Source organism: Astatotilapia calliptera, chromosome 8, assembly GCF_900246225.1.
Source record: "Astatotilapia calliptera chromosome 8, fAstCal1.2, whole genome shotgun sequence".
NCBI classification, from domain to species: domain Eukaryota; kingdom Metazoa; phylum Chordata; class Actinopteri; order Cichliformes; family Cichlidae; genus Astatotilapia; species Astatotilapia calliptera.
This window is the reverse complement of record NC_039309.1, coordinates 17,008,604-17,024,544: the sequence shown is the minus strand read 5'-3', so window position 1 is coordinate 17,024,544 and position 15,941 is coordinate 17,008,604. Positions and strand designations below refer to the sequence as shown.

The 15,941-nt window shown below is 39.5% G+C and overlaps 1 protein-coding gene across 2 annotated transcripts in view; it reads left to right on the top strand.

Moving 5' to 3' along the window:
- Positions 1–15,941, top strand: part of snx29 (sorting nexin 29) — a 141,341-nt gene that overhangs the window by 103,975 nt on the left and 21,425 nt on the right. For both annotated transcript variants that reach the window (XM_026179080.1, XM_026179079.1), the window contains one exon: positions 12,812–12,952. In XM_026179080.1, the coding sequence (XP_026034865.1) occupies positions 12,812–12,952 (141 nt within the window). The remainder of the gene's footprint in view (positions 1–12,811; positions 12,953–15,941) is intronic.

Sequence of the window (15,941 nt, the reverse complement as noted above, 5' to 3'; positions counted from 1 at the left end):
GCTCTTTTTTTCTTTTTCTTTTTTTTTCCTATTAGTTGGGTAACAGGGAGGCTCGGATTGGGTCCACTGGTCATTGCTGCTCCACTCTCCTGGGTTGAAAAGCTGTTTTGCAGTTAAATTTACAGGCTTCTTTTCCTGAGAAGTTTTTAAACAGACCATAGCTAGTTAAAACTGCTTGAGCTACAAAGCTTGCTTTGCCATTTATGGCAACTGGAACTAATAAAACAGATCTCAAATGTCAGCAGATAAACAGCAACGATAATGCAGACACAACAATGCTAGACACTCAAAACATCGGTAAGTAAATATAACCTTACCTGCTTTGTAGTGCACTCAAAGCTAAGTTAAAGTGATGATACCGTTTCCATGCTGCCATCTGCTCCAGCCCTGTGTCTTCCCCCTGCTCTCTCTCAGCTTTCAAGTCCACTTTAAACTGTAACAAAGGCCAGAAAATGCTTAAAAATGATCCCAGAAAATACTGTTGATGGTGATAAATTACAGATTACGGTTGTTAGTTAACTGACCACATCGACTGTTAATCTGATTACAAGGGATGCATCTCTAAAAGTAATATGTAATTATCATTAAGTCCATTAATTTTACTGCAGTTCATTAAAGTTCATTAATTATATTTGTTATTATCTACTTTGTGTATGCTCATCTTCAAGCCTGTTCAAGCAGAGTCTCAATTACAGAAATAGCAGTTACATAAACCTTGTTTAACTTGCTTCTCTCAAAGACTTTAATGTATATAAACTATATAAATCAGCGCATCTGTGAATCTTTGATACGTCCTTGAAACTCTTTCAGATGTGTGCACAGCTGCCTTCAATGGACTGCTATCCCCCAGAGACATGCAAACTGGGAACTGTGTTAACACCTTTAATTTCTGTGTTATCCACTGGATATAGCTAGGAAGACTCATGGCTACTGAGCCGGCATGCCCTACATCCAGACCTGCTCCACGTGAGCAGCTCTGATTAGCCGGAGGCTTAATCTGCATTGCTGGACTGCTTTCCCTGTGCAGATGAGATAGTACATCCATATGTATTAATGTGATCTTTCAGCATGTGCAGATAGCTGTGCATGTTTGTTGGTGTTGCATTTAAAGACATGAATATCGCTGATCATGAGCTTGCAGGATTTTTTTGTGTGTGTGTATTGTCACACACACCCACGTATTGGACTCTGTATGGATGTGCACGTGAGTGATTATGGTTATGATAATGGCTGGTTGGTGAAAGAGCGAGATAACGGTTATGTTGATGATGGTAATGATGAATGTTTTACAAAGATGATGATGATAATTACAATCGTTGTCTTCGTCTTACATCCATCAGTCATAGATTAAACACCCTCGGGAAGACGCAGAGGCTGCTTTTGCTGCTGTACACTGCAGCACAGGCACCTCATCAATTTCAGCATCAGTGTAATTTACATTACATTTCCATTTTAGGCACTTAAGTTAGTGCTCTTATCCAGAGCATTTCACAGTGGGGAGGTTGAGCTTCAGTGTCTCATTCAATAGTACTTAAATAAAATGCATTTCTGTGGAAGGACACGGGCATTGGCAGGAGTAGGGATGAGGCTGTGACCTTCTGACTTGAGGGGGAGAACAGAAAATGCAACACCTGCATAATGCATAGGAAAAGAGTAAAACTGGAATTACCAGTTCGCCTCAACTAGAGCCTGTACAAATATCTTTAGATGGGAAAGGCAAAAGGTTTCTGGTGTAACGAATTAGGATGATTAATTTTCTCAACTTGCAGTTTTATTCGATTCAGTTTTATCTGCACTAAACGTTATTTATCATAACTGCAAGCCCCCATGAAGGAGATTTACCTCTAGCTGTGCCTGTGGGTAGCGTCATTTGCAGGAGAAACTATAGGATGGAGTTTCCTCCTTGCTAAAACTGTCCAAACAAAAGATATTGTATCTCACAAAGATATTGTTGCACTTTTATTTGCAAAGATCAATCCACACACTGCTTTATGAAGGCAGTTCAGAATAGGCTGAATTTTTATTTTATTTTATTTTATCTTATCATACACCTCTTACTGTTTGGCTTGCACAGCACCTGTTTCTGGATTTAACCCTTATAAACATAGCAAAGCAACACTGAGCTCTTGAAAGGCACCCAGCAGTATGGGCTAAGCCCTGCTGCGGCACTTGATCAGTGACCTACCCGCCAATAAACACTTCAAAGTGTGTCTTTGCAGGTGGAAATGGGATGTGGGGGGCTGGGAACTTTCTCCCTGAGGGTGATGGGGAGGTTGGACTGATGGAAGGATTTGGATGGTGACGTCGTTTGGTGGAAGGAGTCAGAAGGGAATGTGGTAATCTCTGCTTTAGCCTCCAGATATCTGATTAGATCTCTGAGCTGGAACATAATTTGTCAGACTGCCTCATCTCCCTGCTTTCTTCTCCCCTGATAACCTCAATTTATATTTACACATTTATTTGTGTCTCCAGTTGTCTGCCGCTTCCTCTTGGCTCCATTTTCCTGATACTCCTCTTTCCCCTCCCCTCTTTTTTTGTCTCATTCAGCTCTAATTTGCACTGCATCATCCACTGCGTGGCCTATCCTTCAATCACTTGATCTCTGACTTCCTTACTATGCTGAAAACCCTTTCTCACAAACTGTCAGTGACTCATTTGTTCATGCGAGTGTATGTGTGTGAGTGAGGAGTGGTGGTGGTGGTGTGGGACACACAAATACGAAGAGTGGGAGGGAGAGCGCTGACAGGTGAAGGAAGTGGGAGATGAAGAGAACAGCGTAAGGGAAGCAATTGTGATAAAAAGATGGCGATAATAGCTGCGGCATGTCCCATTTTCCTCCTGCTGTGGCGTCACTCAGTTTCTCCTGGGTAGTTTCCAACTTCGATGTTGAGTGCTCATATCTGGTTACCACCTGCCGGTTTTCGAGAAAGAACTTTAGCTGATTGCTCTGGTGATTAAAAAGCTCCATGTCTGACGTGTCGATGGCTGTTCTGTGTTAGGAATAGATCAATTCGGACTGGAAAACACGGTGGAATAATTCCTATAGGCCTTACGAGTCTTAGGTTACGTTTATGATGATAGCAAGAGTTTTACCACCTTATTACAGACCACACTGAGGCATTGTCATGTGTTATTACTTGCTTTTCGTGTCATCCGTTTTGATTTCATTTTGAATGTTTTGTTTCAGTTTTGTTTGTGCAGTTTTAGCTTGGCTAGCAAGGCGCATCCATAAGTACAGGACATGTCAGACTGTATAGATTAAGAAGAAGAATACAGAGTATACATACAAATGAAGGATGAGATGATTCGACCCTGTCTTGCATATGTTACTAGGCAAAAGTTTGTGCTATGATGCAATTTACTGTTGAAGTCAATTAATGTAGCTGTCCACCCACTGTAACACAAAACCAGGAGGTTTATTTTCCACTTCCAGGATGAAAGGTAATACCAGCGAGAGCACAGAATTAGACCTTGCTCATATTCAGCGATGGATTTAATCTGCTCTAATTAGTGGACTGATATCATCTCAACATGTAAAAACTGTATTCATATAAGTCCTGCTTATGTTGTCTTTGTATATGTTACACTTATGCTTTTTTCTCTGCTAGTTTTTGGTCGCAGCTTTTGTCCTGATAATCCTGAGTTATTAACTCATTCACTGCCATTGACATCTATAGACGTCAATTACGTTTTTCAATGGGAGGGGCCAGAATACAACCTCGGGCAGCTTGTCAGTGAATTTTATTTTTTCATATATTTGTAAATAAATAGTTTTGATAAAACATAACCTTTCTCAGTGTTATTTCTGTTTTATAGAAGTGAAAAACTATTTTATATGTTAGAGGTGTCACAAAGCAAGAAATATTAGTGTCAAAGGCACTTTTCTGCTTGAAATGTATTTTTCACAAAAAGCTCGTTTTCTCCCTTTTTTTGGTCAAAACAGGCATTTTTGGTGGAACCCACCTCTCTTCTACAGCTGATTACTAAAGAATGGAAAATGGTAGAAACAAGCTTTTTTTTTTTTTTTTTTTTTTTTGGATGAAAGAAGAGAGTCTGTTCTTCATTTTGGTAGGTTCAGCGTTTTCTGTGGCTCTTCAAAAATGAGTAAAAATGCTCAAAAACCCTGGCAGTGGGGAGTTACCTGATTTGAAAATGGCTGGCAGTGAATGAGTTAATAAAACTCAATACTACATGTGGTCTCCAGGTGGAAACCAGAATGGAAGCAAAGCTCCATTAGCACCTAATTACACATTATAGCATATTTACTGTTTGTTTTTTAACCCAGATCAGAAGAAAGTACCAAAGAACACAGACTGTGTGCCCTTCCTCATGCAGATATCCGTTTGAAGAGTTTAATCAGGGTTGACTTTTTTTGGATACTGGAAACTGCAGTTTTTGGTTCTTGTGTTGTGCCTTTATTTTTCAGCTCTGAGGTTACTGCTTTTGTCACAGATGATTAGGCCTCCTTAAATCTTGGCTCATGCTGTTTTCAAGCTGCTACGATCCAATTTTCTATATGAATAATAGATCACAGGACCACTTGTGAAAGGGGTTGTTCCTGATGATAAATAGAGAAAATGGTCGCCGGTCATTGCCCTTGTCAGCTCTGTGCTTTATGAAGGCTTTATAAACCTTTGAACTCGTTCTTTTTGTTTTAGGACCCACAGCTTTACCTCGTTTGATTCACTCTCCCTGCTTTCATGTGTTGCTTGAGATGGCTATTCTGAGTTAAAAGTCTACAACTTTTTAAGCTGCTTTGTGCCATCAGTGTAAGTTTCGTCATACTTTTTGTCAACAACCTTTGTTTCCTGACAGAAACACGACGATAACTAAATAAAAACGAATGTACGAGCACAAAAACTGATGTAATGTACGGCGACTTTGGTCAGCGAATATAAACGAGACTCGTGGCAGGATGAGTTGGAAGTGATTCAATCCCAACTAATCTGCTTGTGCAGTAAGGTTAAATGCAAACATTTGATCAGGGAACTGTACAACTAGCTTCTGTGCTCCCTGTTTCTCATGAAAATGCAACAGAAATTTTGCATTTGATGTTAAGGAAACTAAGATGCTTTGTAAAGTGTTTGGAGCAACTGTCAGTAGAAAAAAAGACGGCAACTTTTATATTTTAGTCATCAAAAGCACGGTGGAATAGTGGTTGGCACTCTTGCCTCACTACAAGAAAGTCCTGAGTTCAACTCCACCATCTGACTAGTTCTGTATGGACTTTGTATGTTCTCCTCGTGTTTGCGTGGGCTCCACATGCAGTTTGATTAGGTTGCAGATGCTGCAATCCAACAAGTTTTAGCTTAGGTAATTTAGTTTTCCTAAAGCATCAATATGCTCTGTAGCAGATGGAAATGTGTTTGTGTCTTTGATTTGTCGAGTGATGTGACAGATAAATAGAAAACAGAACTGTTTAATATAAACCCCCTTTTTCCTTTTCCAGAGTTGCTTCAAACAGAGATGCAAGAGGAAGCTCGGGTACTTGGTAAAATCGGTGGAAAAGCCTTCCCTGTGCAGGCGCCTTTAGTTTCAGTTATTATATTTTAATGAGAAGAATCCTACATGAAACACTGGCTTTGTCACATATTACCAGCTAATGGGAGCAACACAATAGTGGCTTATTGATGTGTGCACCGCAAATAAGAATTCTAGGAATATTTTCAATATTGTATGAAAACTTGTTTCCCCTCAATCTTTATGTCAGTTGCAAATATATACGAGCTCCTTCCAGTTTTTCAAGTTATCTCCTGTTGACTTTTCTCACTGAGGCAGCAAAGGTGCTTTGCTTCATCAGTTAATCCATGCAAATGAATATAAAGTGTACACAGCAGGCTGTTGGTCTTTCAGATAGCAGCTTTCTACACTGTAGCATCCTCTGCAGTGTTTCCTGACTCACGTTAAGCATTCTGGATTGATTTGCACCCAGAACAACTGGGTGCTAAAGGTGAGGAGAGCGTTGGCTTGTTTGGCAGTAATTCATGCATTTTTTCCATCAATGAAATGGCCATGTTTAAATGAAACCCAAATCAACAAAACTAGTTTTAAAAAACCAGGTAAATAAAATCTCTTATTAATTTTCTCACCACCCATTGCTTTCCGGGTCATTCATCAATCATTCAGTCAAACCTTAATTTCCCCATTTGATTGTGTGATCGGATCGTTTAATACAAACATGTCACATCTGGTCTAAACAGGTTAAAAGCAAACACACTCATCAAAGAGATGCATAGTTTATTTTCCATCCACACACCTCCGTCCTCTCTTAATCGTCACCATTTTTTTCCCTGGTCCTGCGTCTGTTTCCTTGTTTCTTGATTTTTGTTTTCGTAGTTGTCTAAATGTAGTTGCCCCTTGTCCTGAACATCTTTAGTTCCTCCTCCTCCTCCTCCTCTCTAATCTTTCACCAACATTCATCTACCTCCCCTTCACCTCCTCCTTATCTCTTCCTCGTCTGATTTGTTATTTCAGCGTCTAATTCTGCAGGATGCCAGCGCTCCAAAACAAACGCCTTTGCTGCATTCAAAGACAATAATCAGCCATTCACTACCTTCTGTTTGTTTTTGCTTCTTCTTTGATCCTTTTTTAGATAAACAAGTAACACAGATTCATAAATGGTTCTGTCTTATTATATGATCTCTTTGTTTTTTGAATTATGGCTGTTTAAATTGTCATTACTTATGAGTTTTCATTTCCGATTAACCTGTTTTCAAATTTTAACTGAATTAAAACTGGCTCAAGAACAGTTAGTTGTGCTTACTTTATAATTACGTGTCTTTTAAAAAATTGAAAGAAACTAATCACAGTGACAGAGCGCGATTAAATGAGACCAACCGTCCTGGAAAAGGATGTGGCAAACATAATAGAAATATGAACTTTCTGCAAGTTTATGCGTTCATATAGTGGAGAGACCCGTCTCCATTCGTAGAAACTTTCATTGGCCTCTGTTGATAGACCAAATTTTACCAGCTACCTTTGGGAGGTGGTGCTTTGAGTTCATCTTGTCATTTTAACTTATGAAGGTGATACAAACATCCTTTTGTTTAGTAGTCAATAGAGTACATTATTGAGATATTTTGCACAAAACCAAAGATGTGCGAACCTCATAATTATTTCAGCTGGAAAGATTAGGGCAGGATGTCAAAATCATTTTACATCGTGGGCCAGATACAGCCTGCTTTGACCTTATGTTGGAAAACATGAAGAAGAGCAGTGTGGACGGGGTTGGAGTCTTTGTCTGGCTGAGTATGACCCCGAGGCTTATCTTTGATACCTCTGGGTTAAGGAATCAAGAAAAACATTACAAGCCATCCTCTGGGGACCATGAATGCCAGTCCACCCAATAGTCTGGACTTTCAGTCTGGGCCGAAGAGACCAGATTATATTGCTAACCTAGATGGGGGAAGGGCACATTACTCCTCTTTTCTCCATGGTCCTTCGCTGCTTTTCTCCCTTCTAAAGCCTCCAAATGGATTCTATTTTCTGCCTAATTGGGCAGCTGGTTAGGCCTGCAAGAGACTGGTGATAATATGAAACTCTGCTGCTTTTCCTTTGGTTTGAGCAAACCTCTTATTCTCCCCTTCTCAACAAACATACATCCACAAATATTTCATGACAGTCAGGTTTCTGTTGTGTCTTTCTGAGGCTTCAAAAGATTTGTTTCCTCTTTAGTTGTTTATTTTGTAAATTTATCATTAATTCATACAGTAACCGTGTAGCTTGCAGGTACTTGTTTTTTAATTAAAGCACTTTTGTTTGTTTGTTTGTTTTTTTTCAACGTCTTTGTTACATCAGTTTTTGCTCAAAGCTATTGTAAATTGTATGTTTGCAGAGGCCACGTTATTACAGATCGATGGAGGTTCTGGGTCTGAAATGTGAAAAGGATGCAGAAATGCCTTAAACCTCTTTTTAAAGTGTTTTATTGGAAAAACAGACTTTAAAAGTTTGGCACCTTTGATGTACAACCTTAGCAAACGCTGTCTTAGTTGGGTGTATGACTTCAAGTACTAGTGTTGAGTTAATGAGTAAGTAATGATAGCATGTTCATTTTGTACATGTCACCTCTACTGTCAGATCCACCTGTCCTTAGCCCATCACATCTGGTCTTAGTACACCAAGATGACCACAACCACCAGCTCAAGGCTTCACTTTGAGACTTATCCTACGAGTGATGTCAGGGTGGCTATGTCCATCTTTCAGAGCTTAAGTGTGAGCCGCTTAAGCTGCCTCCAAAAAACAGTGATATTCATGATGTCAGACATTGAATGAAAGCCATAATTAGCCATCTTTTCTCTGTGCCCTGTAGTTGCATATTGTTAAAACTGGAAATTGAGCAACAGGGCTTTCTCTGTGGGTCTCCTGTGGTGCTGGAAGATATAAGATGGAGAAATACATCAATTATCATCCGCACTTTCTGCATTTCTTAGCTGTGCTCACAGTTACTCCCATTTCAACCTGCTTGTTGGAATACCCTCAGGCTAAAGATCCAGTTAAATGTCAAGGAAAGAAATAGCTGCAATTATCTGTTCACAGACTTTGTTTCAGATCTTTGTTTCCGAAGGGTTTTCATAGTATACAAGGGCTCGTTTTCACAGGAAGATGTTCGGCTGTCAGCTACTCTGGATAAACTGCGGAAATGGTTCTGTCACTGTGTGCTGTTTGGATGTTCTAGATAATTTACGTTGTAAGAAACTTTGAATACGTTTTTGTGGATATGTGGACTTATGGGGACCTCAGACCAGCTTTCAGTCACTGAGGTGTCTGTTAAAGGGGATGCTAATGAATAAATGGAAGCACATGGCAGCCTTTTGACATACAAATGTTCTGGAAAAATACAGTGCACAGCGAGATTCACTATATAAACATAGTGAAAGTTGTTTAGCAGTGACCACGCTTGTGGTGAATGTTAAAAAGAGTCTAAACAGCTGTGAGAACACCGTTAACCATCAGCAGTGTTCACACTTTCTGTAGACGAACTGCTCTTGATTTGAAAATTAGATAAATAAGTAACACAAGTTATTTATGTGAATTAAACACAACCTTAAAGTACACAGGATAATGGCAGCAAACTTGAAAAAAAAATGCTAATATATTTGTGTACGAATAATAATTTCTAAAAAATTAGCATCTGTCCAGAGAAAAATGTGTTTCAAGTGCATATAGTTCCCAAAAAGTGGGAATTCCAGGCATAAACAGGGAACTTTCTCTACCTGCACCAGTGAGAGTACGCAAAGATGTGAAGTTATGGTTGTGTTAAGAATTATGAATAATGCTCGCACTTTTTAGCCTGTTTCTCAAGGCAGAAGCTCAAAGCTGGGAGTTTAATACTGAGGTAACTGAGTTAATTTTGTTGGTATATTCAGCACACCGAATGGATTTTAGTACTAACAAAAAAGTCTTTCTTATGCTTTTGCAGCCAAATGCTTTTTCTTTCCTTTTTGTGTTGACCCGCTGAGGGCGTATTTTTATTAAGCGTATTATTATGTTTTCTCAGATATTCTTTTAAGCCATTCAAATACTGACAATAGGACTGCGTCCATCACAGTTAAGCTTTCAGGAACAGCGCAAACCCATCAACTCTCTTCCACAAGGTCTATCTGAATCATCATTAAAGGCCACGTCACTGTTTGAAAACTGGTTTTATTGGAGATATCAAACCACCAGTGCTCAAACATTAGGGATACAATTTAGATGGTGCCAAGATCTTTGTTGGAGATAATGAGAGAGATTTGTGACCTGTCAAGGGAAAGGAGCTGGTAGCTGTGTGCAAAGGCTAATGCGTTGCCATAAATAAGTATGCCAATGAGACGCTGTAAAGTGGATTAAGCTTCACACAGCCATATGTAAGGAGCATGTGATGGCTGAGAAACTGCACAGATTCTGTCGTCTTATTGTTGCTAATGCAGCTGTTGTGGTTCAGACGTGACAACACAGTTGGTGAAAAAGTTTGAGAATGTCTCTATTTCTGCAAAAATATGACCTAAAACCTCATTAGACTTTCACACCAGTTCTAGGAGGAGAAAACTGCAAGCCAATTAAGCATGTGAAATTAAAATATTGCATGTGGCTAGAAGATTCTCTTATATTTCACAGTTTGAAAGTGGACAGGAAAAGTGGGAGAGAAAGTAGGGCCTGCAATCATCTCGCATGATATGGGTTACATGCTCAGCCCTGTTAGTTGTATTAGTTCCCCACCTCTAATATTTATGAGGTTATTGTGTAAGGAAAGCGGTCATGCTGAGAAAGCTGGGCTAGGACACCCGATATGTTGGGTGTGCTCAAAGCACAGTTTAAGTCGTTTGTATTCTTCACTCATTTTCCAACATGTATGTGTTAGAATCAATACGTACTTGAACTTCTATACTTGAACACATTATGTCAGCAAAAGTAGTGACAGTGAGCAGGTACTAGAAACTAGCTCATCTAATGCAGAGTAGCTGTTGTTGTTGATGTGCGATTAATTACACCTGTGTTTTTCCCATCAGCTGTCAGAATATCTACCGTAAACAAAAAGAAGACCTGTACAACGTCAAAGCAGCTTTAATGTGTCTTGAATAAGGACGTCATCATGCCCCAGTTTTGTCAGCTGAGTCTCCATCATCCACTTTGATCAACGCACACACACAATTAGACCGTACTGTATCGGGGCGGTGCTTCTCTGAACTTGCAAAAGTGAAGTTGGTGGAAACTTAAATGTGCTTCTGTAGGTCAGATGTGAAGTGCTGAGATGACAGGTCTTCGGTCCATTAGTGGCCTTGTCTTCTTCCATCTTGTCATGAACCACTGTCACTTACCAGATTTAGGTCGTTGCTTGTGCACGGCTGCTGTCCACACAACAAGCTGCTTAAACAGAACCTTGACCAACTAGTTTTTATTGGGGATACAATGTATTAAATTCATATTTTTTGTAAGCATATTATCACACTAGTCAGTGATTGTGCTGTAGATGAAATCAATTAACAAAGTGAAGGAGATGGAGTCATAGTGTGATATTTATCATTTATATCTTTTGTAATGAATTAAATGCTATTTTTAAACAATCATGCGGTTTTAGTTAAAGTTTACCTTTATAACTTTAACCCTGTCTAGACCTGCCTATTACTGTTGCTGAGATATTCACCATGAAACATTCTGGAGAGCTTCAGCTGCTGGTTTGCTCTTAATGGCTGTCAAAAGTGCCACATTTTCTTATGTTTGTTATGTAGTCTAGACTGCACGGTAGCATCCATGCTGACAAAAGTTCAGTGGTGTAAAGCAAATGTTGCCTCAAAGTAAAAAAATTCTGTCATTATCTGCTCCCTCCTTTGTCTGTCAAACCACCTTTGAAGCCGACATGAACAAAATGTAGAAAGATTTCCTGTAGCTGTAAATCAGTCTGCTAATCACAGACCTAGAGTTAGTAAGCTGAGTTATGTAAATACAAAGTTTACATTAAAGATAACCATCAATGTATAGTACTCTGTAAAATGTTTTCGTTTCTTTATATCTGCTCTGAAGGAGTCTGTGGTGGTCATGAACAGTAGTTCTCCTGATTTTCTGAAGGTCTTTCAGAGTTAAGCCACTTAACACTGACCTATAAATCATTTAAGCATAAAAATAGCACCTAACTCAAAGGATAATTCAGTGTTGTCTAGACGTGACAGACAAACAGTTTTAAATGATATCTTTAGTCTTTTGTTACTAGCAGCATCTTGCAACGATACAATTTGTTTCCATTTCTACAGTCATCGCAACAGAACAGAACACAAGGCAGCCAACATCCAAAGTAGCTTTGAATGTCCTCCAAGAAGTCTGGAGAACTCTTCCTGAAGACTAGTTAAAGAAATAAATGTGTTCAAATTATTCAAACTCTGTTTTTGCATGATAAGCTGTTACTTCTGTGTATGTTTTTCCACGTTTCAATGACAAACTGAACCCATTTCCAGTTTTCCTAGGAAAATATGAAGAATACTTGAAAATGTGAGGTGGCTCAAGACTTTTGCACAGCATTGCAGCGTGGATGTTTCTACTCGGGGTTTCTCCATTTTTAAGGTTGCCTCAGTGTTCATTATCATTTTAACGTACTCTATCACAGCTTTTATACATAAAAGCGTGATTTCCATTATGGACACATTCAGTATTATGTGGGTTTGAAAGGGACGCGGTTCATTATTGAACCACAGTTTGGGCGTTTGTTGATTTGCTTGGCAGTGGGGGGGCTATGCTGAAGTTCATTTGGTGGATTTTTAAATCAGTTTCTGTTTTCATATACTTGAATCAAAGCTGTATTTTTTGTGGTAGGCCACTTTAAAATTGAATTTTCAAAAGCTGTTCTGCTCTCTCTTTTGTCTCTGTGCAGTCGTTTTCTGCTGTGAAAATGGAAGCCGACTCCCCCTCTTTCTTGTAATAGGCTCATCTTTTCTTTTCTTTCTGCTCCCTCTATCTCTCGTGAGTCTGAATAAAGCAGCTAATGGCGCATAGAAATGGTGACTGCACAGCTACGTCTATAGACTCTTTCTGTTATGTGCTGCAATATGTAAGTGAAAATACACATTTACAAGGGTTATTGTAAAGCACCGTCAAGAGCCTGATGACCAATATGTGAACTGCAGAATGGCTGTTGCATAACAGCGGGTCGTTGGTGTGTTTGACATTTTCAAGAATATCGAAATTAGGTTACATATTATAGTGTTGTAACTGAAATTAGATTTAATTATAGATGGAGGTCCTAAACTGTATATCGAACTTTTGAAAATCAGGACATGCTAATCTAACTTATCTTTGTGTTGATACTGATGACAACCATGGTGATGTGTCTGCATGTCTTCAGGTGTATATCCGCATCCTGGACAATGAGTGGAATGTGTACAGGCGTTACACCGAATTCAGGGAGCTCCACAATCATCTGAGATCACAGTTTCCTCAGGTGGACACCTTCAACTTCCCACCCAAGAAAGCCATAGGGAACAAGGTGAGCTGATAGTAAATCTAATGTGTGTCTTTGTCTCACTGTCAGCCACCTCAACCCTCGCTCTGTCTCTCACTTACCCACTTCAGCAATGATGAATTGTGTGTCCCTGCTAAGCTGTTTGGTAGCTGAAATGTCCAGTTTCACATTGTTAATCATTGCTAAGTTGCCTCTGATAAAACTGTTGTTCACATCTGTCCATAACTTTTTCAATAATCCTGCAAACAGACACACAAATAATACCAAGCAACAACCAAAAAAATCAATTACAGCAGAGCCGCAGAAGAACCCAACACAACCTGTTACAGAAACACATCACAGCAGAATCACAGAGAAACGTGCAACAAATGAATCGCAAGCAAAAAAAACAAACCAGAAAAACTGAACTCTAAACATGTCTGTCAATATGAATCTTCAAAATTTGTGAATTGAACTGAGCTAAAGTGTAAGCATATAAAAATATCAGAAGCATGACATTTCTCTCTCCAAAATATTCTTAAACCAAAATGAAGAAGACAATAAAAACTGTACAAATAATAACAGCTGTTTATCATAAACAATTAAAGTGCATATTTACTATAAATCCAGAAAACTGTGTTTGTCTGTCATATGAAAAGGTGACAGACAAGTGTGATGTGGTCAGTGCAGTATGATACAGTATGATGTGGATCGGCTGCTGTTAAGAAATACAGGCAGTGTGTTCTTGGCCTCTTAAACAAATGTGTATTTTTTGTTTCAGAGAATCCAAATAAAATCCCAAACGAATTCATTTGATTATAGGAAGCACTCCTACTGAAATATATTTCAATATATTGTGCATTAAACCCCATAAAAGAGGTCTTTCCTTGCATAATGTTCATAAAATTTTATATCAGACTGTAAAAACTGATTGGAGCCTTTTAAGATGGTAAGCTCTGTAGAGGGGAAAAAGGCAACCTTAACAACCACATCAGTTTATCACTCCTCCTCTTTTACCGGTTTCATCTGCTTGCCTGGGTTCTCAAAGCTTGTGTCCCTTCTGTCTGGTTGGAGAGCCCCCACCTTTCTCCTCATCGCACTATTCCCTTACTCTTCTTCATCCTGTTCTCCACTGTCTGCCTACAACCTTTGGGGGATAATTTGGCTCTGACCTCAATTCTGTGGCTGGTTGGATTTAGTGCTGCCACAGCCAAAACGATGCGGTGTGACTTCCCACCTTCAAAGACGGCGCACTTTCATGGATAGAAAGCGGACCGAACGCTGTGTTTGCAGGCACTGCATATGTAAGAAAAAGCAGGAGGCCATCAGTGTGTGTGTGTCTGTCTCACATTGTGATGTGGTATCATGTGGAAGTGCACGTGTCTATCAAAGGCCTTGACAGTTGGTGTCATTGTGTTCTGGAAAGCTCTTTGAAAGCCCATTACAGTGCAGTCTGTGTGAATTATTGGTTTTTACCATCTCCTGAAAGTCGCCCATCATGACAGAAAAAGTAGTCCAGGCTTTGTTACACTCTGAGCACGTTTTAAAGCAGGGACACCACTTTCTTCTCGAAGAGAAACACATGCTTCCAAAAAAGTTCGGATGGTAGATGTCAAGAAAAACAGAATGCAATGACTTACATATTGTTTATTACCTATATTTAATTGGAAGCAGCACATGAGTAGAAATGCTTTTGTTTCTCTTTCAACAACTGTGAATCGACATAGAGACGAATTAGTGGTTCACACACTACAGAACTCCAATGCTTGGATTTTATCCCCATTTTATTATTTTGAATTTGACACCAGCAACCAAAAAGTTGTGTCAGAGCAGATCTTTCTCACTCTGTTACCGCGCTAATGTTAAAATACTTCTAGAAATTGTGAAAGCATAGTCCTTTAGGCTAAAGAGGAAATGGCTCAGTTGGTATCGGCACACAAACGCCAGGGAGGGTGTTACTGGACTCGGTGCGGTAACTCTCATATGTGTGAAGATTTTATGAACACCGAAGTTTTTGGAGCAACATATACTGCATATCTAGGCAGAATTTTTTAGGAAATGCCAAACCTAGTTTCTAAATGTGTTCCAACAGCAGTGAAAGAGTGCAGGTGCTAAACTGGCCTGGCTGCAGTCCAGACTTCTTACCCATTAAAAGAAGTGTATTATGAAGCAAAACAACGAATGCAAGACGGCTTCATTCCCGTATTACCATGTGCCCAGCCCAGTTTTAAAAAAAAAAAAAGTGTTTTCTGGCATTGTTGATTTAAAATGAGCCTTTATTTAGTCACAAATCCAGCATTTTCTATGTTGCCGTTGGATTATTTTGAATCAGATATGCAGTTTAAATGATTTGCATATATAATATTCTGTTTTTATTCAAAATCTGAAAGTCTTTGACCTTTTGCTTGCATTAAATGTAGTTGTTTCATATTAGTTACATTTTGTTTGACCTCTGTTATGTCTGTAAATTTCATTTGATTTGACCATTTATGCTAAAATCCGGTGTTCCAGGCACAAAGGTTGGGAGAGGAAACAGAGTTCAAAGTCTTTGGTCTTGACTAAAATCAAATGCAGCAGCAGGCGGAGGGATGAACCGCTTCAAAATATGATAAATATGTGTGTTCCGCTGTTGTACGGCACTACGTTGCCTGGCGGAAGGATCGGGGTTCAAGAGTGGTATGTTAGTCACATGTCCGTCCGCCAGGCAACGTAGTGCCGTACGAAGTAGCGCGAAAAACAAACTTCAAAGTAGCGCTACGCGTTCAGCGGGAGTCGTGGATGATGAGCGGCGATAAACTTGCAAGTTATGCCCAACTCCACCGGTGGATTCTGACAGCGTGGAAAAGTGTGAAAACATCCACGATCACCAACGGATTTTGAAGGGCTGGACTGCTGCATGATGGAGAGGAGGACACCGCCACGGCCCTTCTGAGGGTGTTCGACTCTGACAATGAGGATTTCTTTGGTTTTGAAAGTGACAACGAAGGAGAGAAGAAGAGTGGATGACGAAGCCATCATGAGCCTGTTTGTATCC